This window comes from Somniosus microcephalus, unplaced genomic scaffold, assembly GCF_052327205.1.
Source record: "Somniosus microcephalus isolate GS21.2 unplaced genomic scaffold, FLI_Smic_1.0 unresolved_chr9, whole genome shotgun sequence".
Lineage (NCBI taxonomy): Eukaryota > Metazoa > Chordata > Chondrichthyes > Squaliformes > Somniosidae > Somniosus > Somniosus microcephalus.
This window is the reverse complement of record NW_028225187.1, coordinates 26,074,697-26,096,341: the sequence shown is the minus strand read 5'-3', so window position 1 is coordinate 26,096,341 and position 21,645 is coordinate 26,074,697. Positions and strand designations below refer to the sequence as shown.

Here is a 21,645-nt window from a genome sequence, read left to right as displayed (position 1 = left end):
GAGTAGGTCATAGGGCCCCTCGAGCCTGCTCCGCCATTCAATAAGATCATGGCTGATCTTTGACCTCATCTCCACTTTCCCGCCCGATCTCCACATCCCTTGATTCCCCGAGAGTGCAAAAATCTATCGATCTCAGTCTTGAATATACTCAACGACTGAGCCTCCACAGCCCTCTGGGGCAGAGAATTCCAAAGATTCACCACCCTCTGGGTGATGAAATTCCTCCTCATCTCAGTCCTAAATGGCCGACATTTTATACTGAGACTATGCCCCCTAGTTCTAGACACTCCAGCCAGGGGAAACAACCTCTCAGCATCTACCCTGTCAATCCCCTTCAGTTTCAATGAGGTCACCTCTCATACTTCTAAACTCCAGAGAGTATCGGCCCATTCTACACAATCTGTCCTCATAGGACAACCCCCTCATCCCAGGAATCAATCTAGTGAACCTTCGCTGCACCGTGTCTAATAAGGCACTGTTAAACTGTTACGTGTGTGCGACATTCCCTGCTGTGTGTGTGAAATGGCAGTGTGCGATGTATTGACCCCATGTGTGTGATATTGTGTTCTTCTATTGATGCCATACATGGTGTGCAGTCAACTCCGTGCAGTGTTTCTGAAATAAGTGTTTGCACTGTGTTCTTGCGATAGATTAATTTTATTTGCAACAGACTGTGTTTCGAGGGCGATGTGTCACTGTAACTTCTGATGGACTTAGAGGAAGATTGCGTGTAAAATTGAGATTGTCACTTGTGCACAGAACATTAAAGGGGTCAAAGGCGGTACTGAATCAGAGCAATGGAAATGAACATCAAGAGAGAGGTAGAATGGGAGCCTGATCTGGTATCGCCTGTTTACAGTATCGTCCTGAGTCTAAATTATCCCCATGGACTCTGGGTACAGGGAGATCTGAATCAGATCAGGATTAGGGCCTCTGGGTACAGGAAAATCTGAATCAGACCCGGATTATGGAGTCTGGGTACAGGGAGATCTGAATCAGACCTGGATTATGGAGTCTGGTTCGAGGGAGATCTGAATCAGACCTGGATTATGGAGTCGGGGTACAGGGAGATCTGAATCAAACCTGGATTATGGAGTCTGAGTACGGGAATATCTAAATCAGACCTGGATTATGGAGTCTGGGAACAGAGAGATCTGAATCAGACCTGGATTATGGAGTCTGGGAACAGGGAGATCTGAATCAGACCCGGATTATGGAGTCTGAGTACAGGGAGATCTGAATCAGACCTGGATTATGGAGTCTGGGTACAGGGAGATCTGAATCAGAACTGGATTATGGAGTCTGGGAACAGGGAGATCTGAATCAGACCCAGATTATGGAGTCTGTGTAAAGGGAGATCTGAATCAGACCTGGATTATGGAGTCTAGGTACAGGGATATCTGAATCAGACCTGGATTATGGAGTCTGGTTAGAGGGAGATCTGAATCAGACCTGGATTGTGGAGCCTGAGTACGGGGATATCTGAATCAGACCTGGATTATTGAGTCTGAGTACATGGAGATCTGAATCAGACCTGGATTATGGAGTCTTGTTAGAGGGAGATCTGAATCAGACCTGGATTATGGAGTCTGTGTATGGGGATATCTGAATCAGACTCGGATTATGGAGTCCAGGTAACGGGCAGATCTGAATCAGACCTGGATTATGGAGTCTGTGTATGGGGATATCTGAATCAGATTCGGATTATGGAGTCCAGGTAACAGGCGGATCTGAATCGGGATTAAAAATGATGAATGGAAATGGGGCGAGGGCAGGGATTTTGGACAGAGTGGTCCAGTCCAATTGAAGAGGTACAGGTTCGATGGGCTGAATGGCTCCGGACTGTGCTGTACCACTGTGGACACGGCCAATGGTGAAAGGGCTTTGGGGGAGTGGTGGGGCAGGCAGGTTTGGTTGGAATCGGGTGATTGGCTCTTCCTCTCAGTCCGCTTGTGATTGGTCAATGTTGATTGGGCGGAGTTCCGTTTTATTCAATGGTCACTCCCGGTCTGGTGAAGCTCCGTCTTCCTCGGTACTCCCATCTGTCACCAGGACACTGACTAGACCTCACCCTGTGCCTTGGGCAGTGCAGCCAGTAGTACCTGGCGCTCCGACCCCCATCCCCGGTTACGCCTGCCTGGTCGCAATTCTTGGGGCAGCCTTCAATGAAACAGCCCAAACTAATGACTGGCATTGTGCTGAGTTACACCTACGGTAGTGACCACTGAAAAGGCGGGGCCTCCTTGTCTAGACAGTGATGGTCAGTCAGCGCTCGTCTCTGCTAGGGGTTAACGGGCGTCTGTCTGAGATGGGGGCAGATATTGGTGACTGACTGTGGCTGTTTCACACCTGGCGCAGATCGAGCGCAGTGACGCATCATCATCACCTCACCAGGTGTACTTATTGTATCAACTGCATTGGGTCTTACTATGTTCATTTTTCCTCCTCTCCCCCTGTCTGCTTATCCTCCTCCCCTCCCTCTGTAACTGTGTGTCTGTCTACTCTTGCCTCCGCATCGACCTCTCATTCTATTTTTTTCTCTCTCTCTCAGTCTCGCTATCTCTTTCTCTTGCTTACCCTCTCTACATCCCTGTCTCTCTCTCTCTCTGCATTCTCTTCTCGATGTTCCCTTTCTGTAAACCCGTCTCCCTGTTGACAACTTTCTGTCTCTCCGCCCTCTCTCGCTCTGTATCGCTGTCTCTCTCTTGATCATGTCCTGTCTTTCTGTGTGTCCTTTCCTTTCCCCCCTCTCTCTCTAACATATACACACATATATATTGGACTCTCTCTTAATCCCTTTATATCTCTCCCCTTTCCCCCCTCTCCCTCTGTACTTCTCTCTCTCTCTACCCCTCTGTCTACTAATAGCTTTCGCTCTGCCTCTCTGTCCCTTTCTGTCTCTGTACCAGTGCCTATATTTAGCTCTCTCTGTCTCGCTCCCTTTACCCCTCTCTCTCTCTCTCTCTATCTCTCTCTCTCTCTATCCGTTTATCCATCTATCGCTCTTTTTCTGACTGTGTTTGTGCATACACAGGGGTCTATATCTATCTCTATCTCTGTCTGTCACTCTCACTCTCTTTCTCTATTTCTCTATCTCTCTCTTTCCCTGTCTCTCTCTCTCTCTCTGTCCCCCTCTTTTTCTCTGTCTCTGCCTCTCTCTCTGTTTCTCCGTCTTTCTCTGTCTGGTTCTGTTTCTCATTCTCTCTCTCTCTGTCCCTCTTTCTGTTTGTCTCTCTCTCTCTCTGTTTCTCATTCTCTGTCCCTCTTTCTCTTTGTCTCGCTCTGTTTCTCATTCTCTCTCTCTCGGTCCCTCTTTCTGTCTGTCTGTCTCTCTCTTTCTGTCTCTCTGTTTCTCATTCTCTCTCTCTGTCCCTCTTTCTGTCTGTCTGTCTCTCTCTCCCTGTCTCTCTGTTTCTCATTCTCTCCCTGTCCCTCTTTCTCTGTCTTGCTCTGTTTCTCATTCTCTCTCTCTCTGTCTCTCTCTTTCTCATTCTCTCTGTCTGTCCTCTCTTTCTCTCTGTCCCTCTCGGTTTCTCATTCGCTGTCTCTGTTTCTCATTCTCGCTCTCTCTCTGTCCCTCTCTTTCTCTATCTCTATTTCATTTTGCCTCTCTTTCTCTGTCTCTGTCTCTTCTCTATCTCTCTATTTCTCTGTCTCTCTCTCAGTCCCTCTCTCTCTGTCTCGCTCAGCTTCTCACTTTTCCTCCCTTTGATTCCTTTCCTGTCTCTGCCTCCCCTTGTCCCCCTCTCCCGCATTCTCTCCCTTCAGCCTGTGTCTGTGGAATCCCTCCTCTCTTTCTCCCTGCTGGTATAGAGAACTGCGATGGGGCACAAAGACCCACAGTGCGGACTCCACGCCCCCCGCACACGTCTTGTCCAGGTTTTAAAACGGCATTTTGCGACGTGAACATCCTTTCTTTCTGCCTCCTGGATTGGAAAATTAATCCAATAATCGATAATCATTACTCACTGCACATGCCTGTGTAATGAGCTATTTTGACACAACACAACTCCGAAGGCCCTTTTGCCGGTGTTTTCTGCCCGTACCTTTTCCTCTTGTGTGTGGAGCCCGTCTTTCATTTTAACGGTCTTGAGCTGAGCAGAGCGTCGCAATCTCCCGTGCCCCCCAGGCGCTGCTAGCGTCGGCGGAGCTCCGCGATCCGGAGGCTTATGGGAGGAGGGGAGGGGAGCAACGGCAGCAACAAGGGCCGACCTCTGTTATCCCGCTGATCGCTGTTCCAGCGGACGAGTTGAGTCAAGGGGGGGGTCTCAATTGGGGGAGGGGTTGGGGGGCTAATTTTAACGCTGGGCGAGAGTGCAGAACGGCCGACGATATTATCGGCCGCCCGTTATGCGCCCAGCCCGATTTTCGACTTTCGCCTGCGGTTACAATGATCCCCCAGTAGGTTTAAAATAAACGGGTTGAGGAACTGGTTAAAATAGCAAACGTTAAGCGTTAATTAGGACGGCGAACCACCAGCCTGTTCTACATCTCGCCAGTTTTCCAGGGAGAGGTGAATCGGGCGAGGTGTCAAGCTAGGGCCCATTTTACCGCCCGGATGCGAAAGTTAAAATGACCGTTACCAAGCTGTGGTTTCTACCCTTAAGTGATGTTCCAAAAGGACCCACCTGCCCTTACTCAGTAACGCTGGATTTAGAGAGGGGCGGCATAAGGAATAGGAGCAGGAGTCGGCCACTTGGCCCCTCGAGCCTGCTCCGCCATTCAATAAGATCATGGCTGATCTTCTACCTCAAATCCACTTTCCCGCACCATCCCCATATCCCTTGATTTCCTTAGTATCCAAAAATCTATCGATCTCTCTCTCTGTCATACCCTTCATTCATTTATTTAACTGCAGTCAGAATCCTTCTGTAACTGTCTACAATCTCATTTTTTTTTGTACACCCTTCACTCGTTCGTCTTTTAATATCGTGTCAGCATTCTCAGTCCGTTCTCCTGTCTCTGGAATACCATTGATTTTATTCATGGCCTCTAGCCCTCTAAGAATATTAACATAAGATATAGGAGCAGGAGTCGGCCATTCGGCCCGTCGAGCCTGCTCTGCCATTCAATGAGATCATGGCTGATCATCCAAACTCAGTACCCTGTCCCTGCTTTCTTCCCATATCCCTTGATCCCTTTAGCCTCAAGAAATATATCCAACTCCTTCTTGAATATATTTAATGAATTGGCCTCCACTGCTTTCTGTGGTAGAGAATTCCACAGGTTCACCACTCTCTGGGTGAAGAAATTCCTCCTCATCTCTGTCCTAAATGGCTTACCCCTTATCCTTAGACTGTGACCCCTGGTTCTGGACTCCCCGGCCATCGGGAACATCCTTCCTGCATCTAGTCTGTCTAGTCCTGTTAGAATTTTATAAGTTTCAATGAGATCCCCTCTCATTCTTCTGAACTCCAGCGAATGTAAGCCTAATCGACCCAATCTCTCCTCATACGTCATTCCTGCCATCCCAGGTATCAGTCTGGTGAATCTTCGCTGCACTCCCTGCATGGCAAGAACATCCTTCCTCAGATATAGGCCAAGTCGACTCAACCTCTCCTGATAGGACAATCCCCCCATCCCAGGGGCCAGTCTGGTGAAATATTTCACTGCTGCTCCTCTACCTTTCACACCTTCGCATCTCAATAAGTTAAAATCTGGAAGTAACACGGGCGGCCCATCCGGACCCGCCCAGTTCCCGCCTGGTGAAGTCGGTTAAAATGAAGCCCCTGAGCTCTGTGTGTAGACCAACTGCTGTGCAGAGTTCGTTCCCTAGGGTTGAGCGTGGCCTCAGCACACAGTGCAGCTCCTAGCCAAGCATCAGTTGCTGCAGTGTACAGGCAGCATTCGCCTCCAGGGCCTCGGCTAATGAAGGCAAGCATCCCATATCCTTCAGGGACCTATGTACATGCACACAAAGGTCCCTCTGATCCTCTGTCCTCTCTAGGGTCCTACCATTCATTGTGTATTCCCTTGCCTTGTTAGTCCTCCCAAAATGCATCACCTCACACTTTTCAGGGTTAAATTTTCAGGGGTTACAGGGATAGGGTGGGATATGTGTTGGTGTAGGGGTTACGGGGATCGGGTGGGATATGTGTCGGTGCAGGCTCGATGGGCCGAGATGGCCTCTATCTGCACTGTGGGGTTTCTGTGATTTCTGTGATCTGTGAAATTTCCCCAAGGACCTCTCACCTGCAGCCCCAACCTGAGCTTTCTTTAATAACTACTCGGCCTGACAGCATCTTGGCCTGATGCATCGTGCGAAGGTTGACGATGGTGGCCTTGTGGGAATGCACTGGAGTCGAGACACCTTGCATGGTGAGGTGAATGGATGTGGAACCTGGAAAGGAGACCAGCAAAATGTAGCTAAACGCTTTCAAGGGCTCTCCATCTCTCACACGGAAACCTCACACTCCCCGCCCCCCTACACCCTAGCCCCCTGCCCGAGAATAACTGAAGCATTTGCGAATGGCATGACTCAGGGGGATTCACTGGCTCAGGAGGGAAAGGAGCCCGCTTGTCTTGGCAATGCTGTGGCAATTGAATAAGGCTGTGTAACACACCCCCCGATGTGTTCAGCATGTTGGTGATGCCACCCGTGGGGTTTGTGCATGTCGAAAGGTCGGCGAGCGGGCGGACTCAGTACTCACATCTACCTCACCGGACGGGTGACCTATTGGGTGTGGTCGTGCACTGTGGAGCATATCATGGCAACCAGCGCAAGGAGCGATGGCGTGGCTGGCTACTAGTCAAGTGAGGGACTTCATCTCGCAGTTTAGTGAGGTCCATTAAATAACAAAGAATCAACATTAAAAAGAACAAATGGTCAGAGAAGAGACGGGCATGCGGTTCATGGCCAGAGACTTCATGCCTGCAACTCAACAACCAAAACACATCTGATTAGGAAGATCATGTACGTGCTTCAGTAATACAGTCTCAAATCACCAAAGGCCCATGATTTAGATCCCCATCACTGGATGTCACTGTGTCTGGTACAATATTATAGCTCCCCTCGATGAATCCATTCACTTCCATAAGGCTCACCAATTTGATCTCGAATTATAGATGCTCAATATTTGCCCTCAACTGACTTTAGATGAACTGACCTCTAGTTACCCGATCTACCCTTGTCTCTCCTGCCTTCATTTGCCTGCCAGCACAATTTGCATATGTAAGGGGAACAATACATAGAAACATAGAAGATAGGAGCAGGAGTAGGCCATTCGGCCCCTCGAGCCTGCTCCGCCATTCAATGAGATCATGGCTGATCATCCAAATTCAGTACCCTGTCCCTGCCTTCTCCCCATATCCCTTGATCCCTTTAGACTTAAGAAATATATCCAACTCCTTCTTGAATATATTTAATGAATTAGCCTCAACTGCCTTTTGTGGTAGTGAATTCCACAGGTTCACCACTCTCTGGGTGAAGAAATTCCTCCTCATCTCTGTCCTAAATGGCTTACCCCTTATCCTTAGACTGTGACCCCTGGTTCTGGACTCCCCCGCCATCGGGAACATCCTTCCTGGATTTAGTCTGTCTAGTCCTGTTAGAATTTTATAAATTTCAATGAGATCCCCTCTCATTCTTCTAAACTCCAGCGAGTATAAGCCCAGTCGACCCAATCTCTCCTCATACGTCATTCCTGCCATCCCAGGTATCAGTCTAGTGAATCTTCGCTGCACTCCCTCCATGGCAAGAACATCCTTCCTCAGATAAGGCGACCAAAACTGCACACAATACTCAAGATGTGGTCTCACCAAGGCCCTGTACAACTGCAGCAAGACATCCTTGTTCCTGTACTCGATCCCTCTCGCTACAAAGGCCAACATACCATTTGCCTTCTTAACCGCCTGCTGCACCTGCATGCTTACCTTCAGCGACTGGTGCACAAGGACACCCAGGTCTCGTTGCACTTCCCCTTCTCCAAATCTATTTCCATTCAGATAATAATCTGCCTTCCTGTTTTTGCCACCAAAGTGGATAACCTAGCATTTATCCACATTATACTGCATCTGCCATGCATCTGCCCAATCACCCAACCTGTCCTATACCCAACCTACTATAGAGCCACAACACTGGGGGGTCCATACACCTGTTGCAATATTGTACACCCATCACTAAGGGTGCATGATGCGATATAACACAGTAGAGCCCCATTATCTGGGTCGATGCATGTGCTTCAATGTCAATTATTGGCAAGGCCCTTGGACACGTCCAGGGGTTGAGGGAGGAAAGTCTGAGGATTACTAGCCAGCCGCCTGCCCTGTTTGCGAGCGTTGCAATGGTATGCAGGGAAGGAGGTTGAAGACTGAGAGGCGGGACCTTTCAGGAGCAGAAGAAACGTTTACATTTATTGCTTTTTCACCAGCAGGTGAACTGTACCAAGAGAGCTTGCTATCTCGAAGGTTGACTAGAAGCAGGAGTTATCAGGTAGGCAGCTGGGGCATCAGCAGCAGGTCTCGACTCTCACCCGTTGCCCGCGCCTTCCAGACAAGGAACGCACCACAACTGGGATTCCACGGCGGCCAGCCCGCATTCCCTTCAGGTCCAGCTCACCCACAGGACCAGGCGGCTTTGGACGAGATCCGGATCCCAAACTCTTGGAGATGTTCAAGCCCTCCCAAGCAGGCTTCCTTGGAGTTCCCAAGGAAGCATCCTGACCACATCTGGTGGGGACAAGCGGTCCTTTCAAATCCGAGCTCTCGGTGGGGATTGGTTAATATCATGGAGAGGCGCAATGGTACGATGGGCATTTAACAGGCATGAACTAAAGGTTTCCCTACAGTAACGTGACGGAATTCTGCACTGGTTAACCGAGAAGCTAAAATAACAGATGCGTCACGATCTATCTTTGTGTCTTCTGACACTTTTCGAAATATAAGAGGTAGGAATGTCAGCCTGACGTGCGAAGCATTTCCAGGCTAACGTCTCGTGATCCAAGGGTTTAAAGATAGATCAGTGTTTATCCTTCATAAGGGCATTTCAATGGGTTGCATGAAGTATCTCAATAGAAGACCTCTTGTCCAAGGGAGAGACTTCTTTCCAAAAACACAAAACCCAACCAATGCAACCCGAAACACTGAAGCCAGAAAAACAGACCCACAGAGAGAGCAAACCTTTGCAATGCCTAGTCTGTTTAGCTGAAAGATTCTTCCTTCTCTTCCCTTTTCTACTGGTAGCAAGCCGAGGACGCGAGTCAACAGGATGGGTCGCAGCAGTCGCAGGACCCCGACGACAACAAATCCCAGCCAAAGCGGCTGCACGTCTCCAACATCCCCTTCAGGTTCCGAGACCCGGACCTGCGCCAGATGTTTGGGGTGAGTTTGTGAGGCCGCGTTCAAATGGCACCGGGGTGGGCCGTGGCCAACTGGAAACTGAGAAAAGTAAGACGTGCTAAAGTGTTTTACAACTGATGAAGTACTTCGGGAAGTGAGCGCGGTCACTGTCGCAGTGTAAGAAACGCGACAGCCAATTCACGCACAGCAAGATCCCAACAACGGCAATGTGATGATGACCAGATCACTTCCCCCCCCCCCACCCCCCCCCCACCCGTGGGTGATGTCAAAGAGGCGATTTAGAGTAAGGTTACCAGCAGGTAATCTCCAAGGGGTTATTTAGGGCCATGACACCAGGTGGGCTATCATAGGATGTACGGCACAGAAACAGGCCATTCGGCCCAACCAGTCCATGCCGGTGTTTATGCTCCACACCAGCCTCCTCCCGTCGTTCCTCATCTAAATCTATCAGCGTAACCCTCTGTTCCCTTCTCCCTCATGTGCTTGTCCAGCCTCCCCTTAAATGCATCCATACTATTCCCCTCAACCACTCCCTGTGGTAGCGAGTTCCACATTCTCACCCCTCTCTGGGTAAAGAAGTTTCTCCTGAATTCCCGATTGGATTTCTTGGTGACTATCTTATGTTGATGGCCTCTAGTTATGCTCTTCCCCACAAGTGGAAACATTCTCTCTGTATCCACTCTATCAAAACCTCTCATAATTGTAAAGACCTCGATTAGGTCACCCCTCAGCCTTCTCTTCCCAAAGAGAAAAGAGACCCAGCCTGTTCATCCTTTCCTGCTAATGTATACCCTCGCATTTCTGGTATCATCCTTGTAAATCTTCTCTGCACCCTCTCCAGTGCCTCTATATCCTTTTTATAATATGGTGACCAGAACTGTGCACAGTGCTCCAAGTGTGGTCTAACCAAGGTATATGGAGACCAGGACTGTGCACAGTGCTCCAAGTGTGGTCTAACCAAGGGATATGGAGACCAGAACTGTGCACAGTGCTCCAAGTGTGGCCTAACCAAGGTATATGGAGACCAGAACTGTGCACAGTGCTCCAAGTGTGGCCTAACCAAGGTATATGGAGACCAGAACTGTGCACAGTGCTCCAAGTGTGGTCTAACCAAGGTCTATGGAGACCAGGACTGTGCACAGTGCTCCAAGTGTGGTCTAACCAAGGGATATGGAGACCAGAACTGTGCACAGTGCTCCAAGTGTGGTCTAACCAAGGTATATGGAGGCCTGAACTGTGCACAGTGCTCCAAGTGTGGTCTGACCAAGGTATATGGAGGCCGGAACTGTGCACAGTGCTCCAAGTGTGGTCTAACAAAGGTATATGGAGGCCGGAACTGTGCACAGTGCTCCAAGTGTGGTCTAACCAAGGTATATGGAGGCCGGAACTGTGCACAGTGCTCCAAGTGTGGTCTAACCAAGGTATATGGAGGCCGGAACTGTGCACAGTGCTCCAAGTGTGGTCTAACCAAGGTATATGGAGGCCGGAACTGTGCACAGTGCTCCAAGTGTGGTCTAACCAAGGTATATGGAGGCCGGAACTGTGCACAGTGCCCCAAGTGTGGTCTAACCAAGGCATATGGAGACCGGAACTGTGCACAGTGCTCCAAGTGTGGTCTAACCAAGTTATATGGAGACCAGAACTGTGCACAGTGCTCCTGGTGTGGTCTAACCAAGGTATATGGAGACCAGAACTGTGCACAGTGCTCCAAGTGTGGTCTAACCAAGTTATATGGAGACCAGAACTGTGCACAGTGCTCCTGGTGTGGTCTAACCAAGGTATATGGAGACCAGAACTGTGCACAGTGCTCCAAGTGTGGTCTAACCAAGGTATATGGAGGCCTGAACTGTGCACAGTGCTCCAAGTGTGGTCTGACCAAGGTATATGGAGGCCGGAACTGTGCACAGTGCTCCAAGTGTGGTCTAACCAAGGTATATGGAAGCCGGAACTGTGCACAGTGCTCCAAGTGTGGTCTAACCAAGGTATATGGAGGCTGGAACTGTGCACAGTGCTCCAAGTGTGGTCTAACCAAGGTATATGGAGGCCGGAACTGTGCACAGTGCTCCAAGTGTGGTCTAACCAAGGTATATGGAGGCCGGAACTGTGCACAGTGCTCCAAGTGTGGTCTAAGCAAGGTATATGGAGACCGGAACTGTGCACAGTGCTCCAAGTGTGGTCTAACCCAGGTATATTGAGACCAGAACTGTGCACAGTGCTCCAAGTGTGGTCTAACCAAGGTATATGGAGACCTGGACTGTGCACAGTGCTCCAAGTGTGGTCTAACCAAGGTATATGGAGGCCGGAACTGTGCACAGTGCTCCAAGTGTGGTCTAACCAAGGTATATGGAGACCGGAACTGTGCACAGTGCTCCAAGTGTGGTCTAACCAAGTTATATGGAGACCAGAACTGTGCACAGTGCTCCTGGTGTGGTCTAACCAAGGTATATGGAGACCAGAACTGTGCACAGTGCTCCAAGTGTGGTCTAACCAAGGTATATGGAGACCAGGACTGTGCACAGTGCTCCAAGTGTGGTCTAACCAAGGTATATGGAGACCAGGACTGTGCACAGTGCTCCAAGTGTGGTCTAACCAAGGTATATGGAGGCCGGAACTGTGCACAGTGCTCCAAGTGTGGTCTAACCAAGTTATATGGAGGCCGGAACTGTGCACAGTGCTCCAAGTGTGGTCTAACCAAGGTATATGGAGGCCGGAACTGTGCACAGTGCTCCAAGTGTGGTCTAACCAAGGTATCTGGAGGCCGGAACTGTGCACAGTGCTCCAAGTGTGGTCTAACCAAGGTATGTGGAGGCTGGAACTGTGCACAGTGCTCCAAGTGTGGTCTAACCAAGGTATATGGAGACCAGAACTGTGCACGGTGCTCCAAGTGTGGTCTAACCAAGGTATATGGAGACCAGAACTGTGCACAGTGCTCCAAGTGTGGTCTAACCAAGGTATATGGAGACCAGGACTGTGCACAGTGCTCCAAGTGTGGTCCAACCAAGGTATATGGAGACCAGGACTGTGCACAGTGCTCCAAGTGTGGTCTAACCAAGGGATATGGAGACCAGAACTGTGCACAGTGCTTCAAGTGTGGTCTAACCAAGGTATATGGAGACCAGAACTGTGCACAGTGCTCCAAGTGTGGTCTAGCCAAGGTATATGGAGACCGGAACTGTGCACAGTGCTCCAAGTGTGGTCTAACCAAGGTCTATGGAGACCAGGACTGTGCACAGTGCTCCAAGTGTGGTCTAACCAAGGGATATGGTGACCAGAACTGTGCACAGTGCTCCAAGTGTGGTCTAACCAAGGGACATGGAGACCAGAACTGTGCACAGTGCTCCAAGTGTGGTCTAACCAAGGGATATGGTGACCAGAACTGTGCACAGTGCTCCAAGTGTGGTCTAACCAAGGTATATGGAGACCAGAACTGTGCACAGTGCTCCAAGTGTGGTGTAACCAAGGTATATGGAGACCAGGACTGTGCACAGTGCTCCAAGTGTGGTCTAACAAAGGTATATGGAGACCAGGACTGTGCACAGTGCTCCAAGTGTGGTCTAACCAAGGTATATGGAGACCGGAACTGTGCACAGTGCTCCAAGTGTGGTCTAACCAAGGTATATGGAGACCAGAACTGTGCACAGTGCTCCAAGTGTGGTCTAACAAAGGTATATGGAGACCAGAACTGTGCACAGTGCTCCAAGTGTGGTCTAACCAAGGTATATGGAGGCCGGAACTGTGCACAGTGCTCCAAGTGTGGTCTAACCAAGATATATGGAGACCAGAACTGTGCACAGTGCTCCAAGTGTGGTCTAACCAAGGTATATGGAGACCAGAACTGTGCACAGTGCTCCAAGTGTGGTCTAACCAAGGTATATGGAGGCCGGAACTGTGCACAGTGCTCCAAGTGTGGTCTAACCAAGGTATGTGGAGGCTGGAACTGTTCACAGTGCTCCAAGTGTGGTCTAACCAAGGTATATGGAGACCAGGACTGTGCACAGTGCTCCAAGTGTGGTCTAACCAAGGTATATGGAGACCAGGACTGTGCACAGTGCTCCAAGTGTGGTCTAACCAAGGTATATGGAGACCAGAACTGTGCACAGTGCTCCAAGTGTGGTCTAACCAAGGGATATGGAGACCAGAGCTGTGCACAGTGCTCCAAGTGTGGTCTAACCAAGGTATATGGAGACCAGAACTGTGCACAGTGCTCCAAGTGTGGTCTAACCAAGGTATACGGAGACCAGAACTGTGCACGGTGCTCCAAGTGTGGTCTAACCAAGGTATATGGAGACCAGAACTGTGCACAGTGCTTCAAGTGTGGTTTAACCAAGGCAGATGGAGACCAGGACTGTGCACAGTGCTTCAAGTGTGGTCTAACCAAGGTATATGGAGGCCGGAACTGTGCACAGTGCTCCAAGTGTGGTCTAACCAAGGTATATGGAGGCCGGAACTGTGCACAGTGCTCCAAGTGTGGTCTAACCAAGGTATATGGAGACCAGAACTGTGCACAGTGCTCCAAGTGTGGTCTAACCAAGGTATATGGAGACCAGGACTGTGCACAGTGCTCCAAGTGTGGTCTAACCAAGGTATATGGAGACCAGAACTGTGCACAGTGCTCCAAGTGTGGTCTAACCAAGGTCTATAGAGACCAGGACTGTGCACAGTGCTCCAAGTGTGGTGTAACCAAGGGATATGGTGACCAGAACTGTGCACAGTGCTCCAAGTGTGGTCTAACCAAGGTATATGGAGACCAGAACTGTGCACAGTGCTCCAAGTGTGGTCTAACCAAGGGATATGGTGACCAGAACTGTGCACAGTGCTCCAAGTGTGGTCTAACCAAGGTATATGGAGACCGGAACTGTGCACAGTGCTCCAAGTGTGGTCTAACCAAGGGATATGGAGACCAGAACTGTGCACAGTGCTCCAAGTGTGGTCTAACCAAGGGATATGGAGACCAGAACTGTGCACAGTGCTCCAAGTGTGGTCTAACCAAGGTATATGGAGACCAGAACTGTGCACAGTGCTCCAAGTGTGGTCTAACCAAGGTATATGGAGACCGGAACTGTGCACAGTGCTCCAAGTGTGGTCTAACCAAGGTATATGGAGACCAGAACTGTGCACAGTGCTCCAAGTGTGGTCTAACCAAGGTATATGGAGACCAGAACTGTGCACAGTGCTCCAAGTGTGGTCTAACCAAGGGATATGGAGACCGGAACTGTGCACAGTGCTCCAAGTGTGGTCTAACCATGGTATATGGAGACCAGAACTGTGCACAGTGCTCCAAGTGTGGTCTAACCAAGGTATATGGAGACCAGAACTGTGCACGGTGCTCCAAGTGTGGTGTAACCAAGGTATATGGAGACCAGAACTGTGCACGGTGCTCCAAGTGTGGTGTAACCAAGGTATATGGAGACCAGGACTGTGCACAGTGCTCCAAGTGTGGTCTAACCAAGGTATATGGAGACCAGGACTGTGCACAGTGCTCCAAGTGTGGTCTAACCAAGGTATATGGAGACCAGAACTGTGCACAGTGCTCCAAGTGTGGTCTAACCAAGGTATATGGAGACCAGAACTGTACGCAGTACTCCAAGTGTGGTCTAACCAAGCTTCGATACAGGTTTAGCATAACTTCTCTACATTTCAGTTCTATCCCTTTAGAAATAAACGCTAGTGCTTGGTTTTCTTTTTTTATGGCCTTGCTAACCTGTGTCACAACTTTTAGTGATCTGTGTATTTGTACTCCGAGATCCCTTTGTTCCTCTACCCCACCCAGACTCGCACCCTCCAAGTAATAAGTGACCTCCCTATTCTTCCTACCTAAATGTAATACCTCACGTTTATCTGTGTTGAACTTCATTTGCCATTTATATGCCCATGTCCAAGAGATGATTTAGGATAAGGTCGCCAGGTGGACAATGTCCAAGCAATGATTTAGGGTTGATTAGCAAAATACTGCAGGTGTTGGAAATCCGACATAACAACAGAAAATGCTGGAGAAACTGAGCAGGTCAGGCAACATCCGTGGAGAGAAATTTGAGTTCAGGTTTGGGGTCGAACCCTTCTTCAAAACTGGAAAGAAAAGAAAACAGATCGAAGGCAGGGCTGCGATCGGACAAAAGAAGTGAAAGAAACAAAAGAAGTAAAAGAGCTAGACGAGATGGTAATAGGCTGAGATTAGGTGTGAAGTGTATTGGCAGGGCAAGCGATAGCTGCCAGGTGTGAGAGAGAAACAAAAGGAAAGGGGGGCGGGGTGAAAGGAGTGGAAAAATTACAAGTAAAAATGTGTAATAGGGGCCGAGGTTATGATCTGAAATTGTTGAACTCGATATTGAGTCCGGAAGACTGCAGAGTGCCTAATCGGAAGATGAGGTGCTGTTCCTCGAGTTTACGTTGAGCTTCCGTGGAACAATACAAGAGGCCAAGGACCGTGAGGTCCGAGTGGGAATGGAGCGGTGAATTAAAATGACAGGCGACCGGAAGCTCGGGGTCACCCTTACAGACTGAACGGAGGTGTTCCGCAAAGCGGTCACCCAATCTGCGTTTGGTCTCCCCAATGCAGAGGAGACCGCATCGTGAGCAGCGAATACAGTATACTAGATTGCGAGAAGTACAAGTAAATCGCTGTTTCACCTGGATCATCCTCCGGCGTTTCCGCTCCCTCCAAAGTGATCCCACCACCAAATGTATCTTCCCCTCCCCTCCCCTTTCAGCATTCCGTAGGGACCGCTCCCTCCGAGACACCCTAGTCCACTCCTCTATCACCCCAAACAGCCCTTCCCCTTCGCCTGGCACCTTCCCGTGCAAGCGGAGGAGATGTAACACCTGCCCCTATACCTCCCCCTTTCCCACTGTCCAGGGCCCCAAACACCCCTTCCAGGTGAAACAACGATTTACTTGTACTTCTCGCAATCTAGTATACTGTATTTGCTGCTCACGATGCGGTCTCCTCTACACTGGGGAGACCAAACGCAGATTGGGTGACCGCTTTGCGGAACACCTCCGTTCAGTCCGTAAGGGTGACCCCGAGCTTCTGGTCGCCTGTCACTTTAATTCACCGCTCCATTCCCACTCGGACCTCACTGCCCTTGGCCTCTTGCATTGTTCCACGGAAGCTCAACGTAAACTCGAGGAACAGCACCTCATCTTCCGATTAGGCAGTCTGCAGCCTTCCGGACTCAATATCGAGTTCAACAATTTCAGATCATAACCTCGGCCCCTATTACACATTTTTTCTTGTAATTTTTCCACTCCTTTCCCCCCCCCCTTTCCTTTTGTTTCTCTCTCACACCTGGCAGCTATCTCTTGCCCTGCCAGTACACTTTACACCTAATCTCAGCCTATTACCATCTCGTCTAGCTCTTTTACTTCTTTTGTTTCTTTTATTCTTTTGTCCGATCGCAGCCCTGCCTTCGATCTGTTTTCTTTTCTCTCCAGTTTTGAAGAAGGGTTCGACCCGAAACGTCAACTCAAATTTCTCTCCACGGATGTTGCCTGACCTGCTGAGTTTTTCCAGCATTTTCTGTTGTTATTTAGGGTTGATTATTGGGCATAAACTGTCGAAGAGATTGTTTCATATATGTGAAGTTGTCCATTTTGGCCAGAAGAATAAAAAAGAAGCATATTATCTAAATGGTGAGAGATTGCAGAGCTCTGAGATGCAGAGGGATCTGGGGGTCCTAGTGCATGAATCGCTAAAGGTTAGTATGCAGGTACAGCAAGTAATTAGGAAAGCTAATAGAATGTTATCGTTTATTGCGAGGGGAATTGAATACAAAAGTAGGGAGGTTATGCTTCAGTTATACGGGGCATTGGTGAGACCACATCTGGAGTACTGTGTACAGTATTGGTCTCCTTATTTAAGGAAGGATGTAAATGCGTTGGAAGCAGTTCAGAGAAGGTTTACTAGGCTAATACCTGGAATGGGCCGGTTGTCTAATGAGGAAAGGTTGGACAGGCTAGGCTTGTATCCGCTGGAGTTTAGAAGAGTAAGAGGTGACTTGATTGAAACACATAAGATCCTGAGGAGTCTGGACAGGGCGGATGTGGAGAGGATGTTTCCTCTTGTGGGGGAATCTAGAACTAGGGGTCACTGTTTAAAAATAAGGGGTCGCCCATTTACGGCCGAGATGCGGAGACATTTTTTCTCACAGAGGGTCGTGAGTCTTTGGAACTCTCTTCCTCAGAAGGCGGTGGAAGCAGAGTCGTTGAATATTTTTAAGGCAGAGGTAGATAGATTTATGGTAAGCAAGGGGGTGAAAGGTTATTGGGGGTAGGCGGGAATGTGGAGTAATCAGATCAGCCATGATCTTATTGTCACAGACAGTCACAGAAACCCCACAGTGCAGATAGAGGCCATTTCGGCCCATCGAGCCTGCACCGACACATATCCCACCCGATCCCCGTAACCCCTACACCAACACATATCCCACCCTATCCCCGTAACCCCACGTATTTAATCCCCCTAACACTAAGGGTCAATTTATCATAGCCAATCAACCTAACCCGCACATCTTTGGACTGTGGGAGGAAACCGGAGCACCCAGAGGAAACCCACGCAAACACGGGGAGAATGTGCAAACTCCACACAGACAGTCACCCGAGGCCAGATTCGAACCCGGGTCCCTGGCGCTGTGAGGCAACAGTGCTAACCACTATGCCACCGTGCCGTATTGTAGAAAATATAGGGACAGAGTGATCTCCTGGAAGAGTTTCGACAGCCTAGATGGGTCGGAGAGGAATTTCCCAGATTTTTTCTCCCAATTTGGCCATTGGGTTTTTTATCTGGTTTTTCGCCTCTCCCGGGAGATCACATGGGTTCGGGTGGGATGGAGAGTGATAGAAGATTTGAGGTTAGGATCAGATCAGCCATGATCTTATTGAATGGCGGAGCAGGCTCGAGGGGCCGATTGGCCTACTCCTGCTCCTATTTCTTATGTTCTTATGTTCTTATGTAATGGCGGAGCAGACTCGAGGGGCCGAGTGGCCTACTCCTGCTCCTATTTCTTATGTTCTTATGTTCTTATGTAATGGCGGAGCAGACTCGAGGGGCCGAGTGGCCTACTCCTGCTCCTAATTCGCATGTTCGTATTGGCAATGCCCAAGAGGCCATTTAAGATAGGCCGGACGAGGTGGACAATATAGAAGGCGCAGTTTAAGAAGTGTCTCTTAGTGGAGAATTGCAGAAGAGCTTGGTTACGGGCTTGGTCATGGTAACATAGAGGTTATGTTACTGGACGAGTAATCCAGAGGCCTGGACGAATGATCCGGAGATGTGAGTTCAAATCCCACCACGGCCAAAAAAATGCAGTGAATTAAATAAATCTGGAATAAAAAAGTCAGTATCAGTAATGGCGACCATGAAACTACCGGGTTGTTGCTTTACTAATGTTGGGGAAGGAAATCATTGTCCTTACCCGGTCTGGCCTATATGTGACTCCAGACCCACAGCGCTATGGTGGACTCTGAAATGGCCTAGCAAGCCGCTCAATTGGACCAAACCACGACGAAAAGACCTTAACCATACGGACTGCAGCAGCTCTAGACGAGGGTTCCCCATCACCTTCTCAAGGGCAATTAGGGTTGGGCAATAAATGCTGGCTGTGCCAGCGACGCCCACATCCCATGAACGAATGATTAAAAAAAATCACTGGGTGGGTGAATGTCCATGAGCCATGCCCCAGATGCCTACCAGATAGATAGTGTGGGGAAAAAGTGGCAGGAGCTCCCCATAAGAACATAAGAAATAGGAGCAGGAGTAGGCCATTCGGCCCTTCGAGCCTGCTCTGCCATTCAATGAGATCATGGCTGATCTTCTGCCTCAACTCCATTCACTGGCCCTATCGCCATATCCCTTGATGCCCTTACTAGACAGAAACCTATCGGCTTCTGTTTTGAATACACCCAATGACTGAGCCTCCACAGCCCCCTGGGGTAGAGAATTCCAAAGATTCACCACCCTCTGTGTGAAGAAATTTCTTCTAATCTCAGTCCTGAATGTCCTACCCTTTACCCTGAGGCTGTGGCCCCTGGTTCTAGACTCCCCAGCCAAGGGAACCATTCTCCCAGCATCCACCCTATCAAGCCCTGTAATAATTTTGTATGCTTCAATGAGATCCCCTCTCATTCTTTGAATTCAAGAGAATACAGGCCTAGTTTACGCAATCTCTTCTCATACGACAGTCCCGCCATCCCAGGAATCAATCTGGTGAACCTTCGTTGCACTCCCTCTATGGCAAGTCTATCCTTCCTTAGGTAAGGAGAACAAAATTGTACACAGTACTCCAGGTGTGGTCTCACCAAGGCCCTATATAATTGGAGTAAGACTTCTTTACTCCTGTACTCAAATCCTCTTGTAATGAAGGCCAGCATACCATTTGCCTTCCTAATGGCCTTGCTGCACCTGCACATTCACTTTCAGTGACTCATGTACAAGGACACCCAGGTCCCTTTGAGCATCTGCATTCCCCAATCTTTCACCATTTAGGAAATACTCTGCCTTTCTGTTTTTTCTACCAAAGCGGATAACTTCACATTTATTCACATTATAATCCATCTGCCATGTTCTCGCCCACTCACTGAGCCTGTCGAGATCCTCTTGAAGCCTCTTCACAACTAACACTGCCACCTAGCTTTGTATCATCAGCAAATTTGGAAATGATTACGTTTAGTCCCCTCATCCAAATCATTGATATAGATTGTGAATAGCTGGGGCCCAAGCACCGATCCTTGCGGTACCCCACTAGTCACAGCCTGCCATTCTGAAAAAGACCCGTTTATCCCATTCGATGGCTATTGTCATGTAGGATGCTGTATAAATACCCACTGAGCGACCAGTGTCCAAGGTGTGTGTGTATACCAGAAGGCTGCTGGATGGACGATTCATCTCAAGGGTTTGTTGAAAGGGCTGTCTGCCGCAGCCTAAAGCCCAATGTGTCTGCAGCGCAACACCACAGAGATGAGAATGATCTGGATCAGGGTAGGAAAAATAGAAAAGCAGAGTATTTTTTAAATGGTGAGAGATTGGGAAATGTTGGTGTTCAGAGGGACCTGGGTGTCCTTGTACACGAATCACTGAAAGTTAACATGCTGGTACAGCAAACAATTAGGATAGCAAATGGTATGTTGGCCTTTATTACAAGAGGATTTGAGTGTAAGAGTAAAGACGTCTTACTGCAATTATATAGGGCCCTGGTGAAACCACACCTGGAGTATTGTGTACAATTTTGGTCTCCTTACCTAAGGAAGGATATACTTGCCATAGAGGGCGTGCAACGAAAGTGTACCAGACTGGTTCCTGGGATGGGGGGATTGTCCTATGAGGAGAGATTGAGTAGACGAGGCCTTTATTCTCTAGAGTTTAGAAGAATGAGAGGTGATCTCATTGAAACATACACAATTCTTACAGGGCTTGACAGGTTAGATGCTGAGAGGATGTTTCCCCCCTGGCTGGGGAGTCTAGAACCAGGGGTCACAGTCTCACAATAAGGGGTCGGCCATTTAGGACTGAGATGAGAAGGAATTTCTTCACTCGGAGGGTGGTGAATCTTTGGAATTCTCTACCCCAGAGGGCTGTGGAGGCTCAGTCGTTGAGTATATTCAAGACAGGGATCGATAGATTTTTGAATATTAAGGGAATGAAAGGATATGGGGATAGTGCAGGAAAGTGGAGATGAGGTCAAAGATCAGCCATGATCTTATTGAATGGCGGAGCAGTCTCGAGGGGCCGAATGGCCGACTCCTGCTCCTATTTCTTATGTTGTTAGCCAGTAAAGAGAGGAAACTGCTCCCGTTTCGGTCCTCGGTTCTCCTTTTATGCAATAGGGTGTGGAAGTAGCTGTTGCGAATTGAGGTGCTGCCCTGATCATGTGTTCTAACCTCACTTTCTTTCTTCCCCAGCAATTTGGTAAAATTCTAGATGTTGAAATTATCTTCAACGAGCGAGGATCCAAGGTCTGTATTACAGGAGCGTGCCCTCTGTTCCCTCTTTGCTGCCCCAGTCCGCCTTTCTCAGTGTTTACATTTCACCAATTCTAGTCCCTTTATTTCTCGCTCAATTTTCTTCAATTCTCTTCCTTCATCTCTTCCTTGCCTTCGTCCTTCCTTCCACCATCCACCCCTTTCTTCCTTCCTTCTTTTCTTCCACACTTCCTCCCTTCCTTATTTCCTACCCTCCCTCCTCCCTACCTTCTGTCTTTCCTTCCTCCTCCCTCCCTTTCTCCCTCGACTTCTCCCGGATTTCCTTTCTCCACCTTCCTTTCTTCCCGCTAGCCCTTCTTTCCTCCATTCCCTCCTTTAATTTTTCCCTTCCTTGCTCCCTCCTTACATTTCCTGATGGCGGGGGAGTCCAGAACC

At 49.0% G+C, this 21,645-nt stretch overlaps 1 protein-coding gene across 10 annotated transcripts in view; it reads left to right on the top strand.

The window, feature by feature from the left end:
• rbfox1l (RNA binding fox-1 homolog 1, like) overlaps positions 1-21,645 on the top strand; it is a 185,763-nt gene that overhangs the window by 62,687 nt on the left and 101,431 nt on the right. For 7 of the 10 annotated variants that reach the window (XM_085979663.1, XM_085979664.1, XM_085979659.1 and 4 more), the window contains 2 exons: positions 9,181-9,318; positions 21,190-21,243. In XM_085979663.1, the coding sequence (XP_085835789.1) occupies positions 9,181-9,318; positions 21,190-21,243 (192 nt within the window). The other 3 variants (XM_085979668.1, XM_085979669.1, XM_085979667.1) reach the window with 3 other exon arrangements.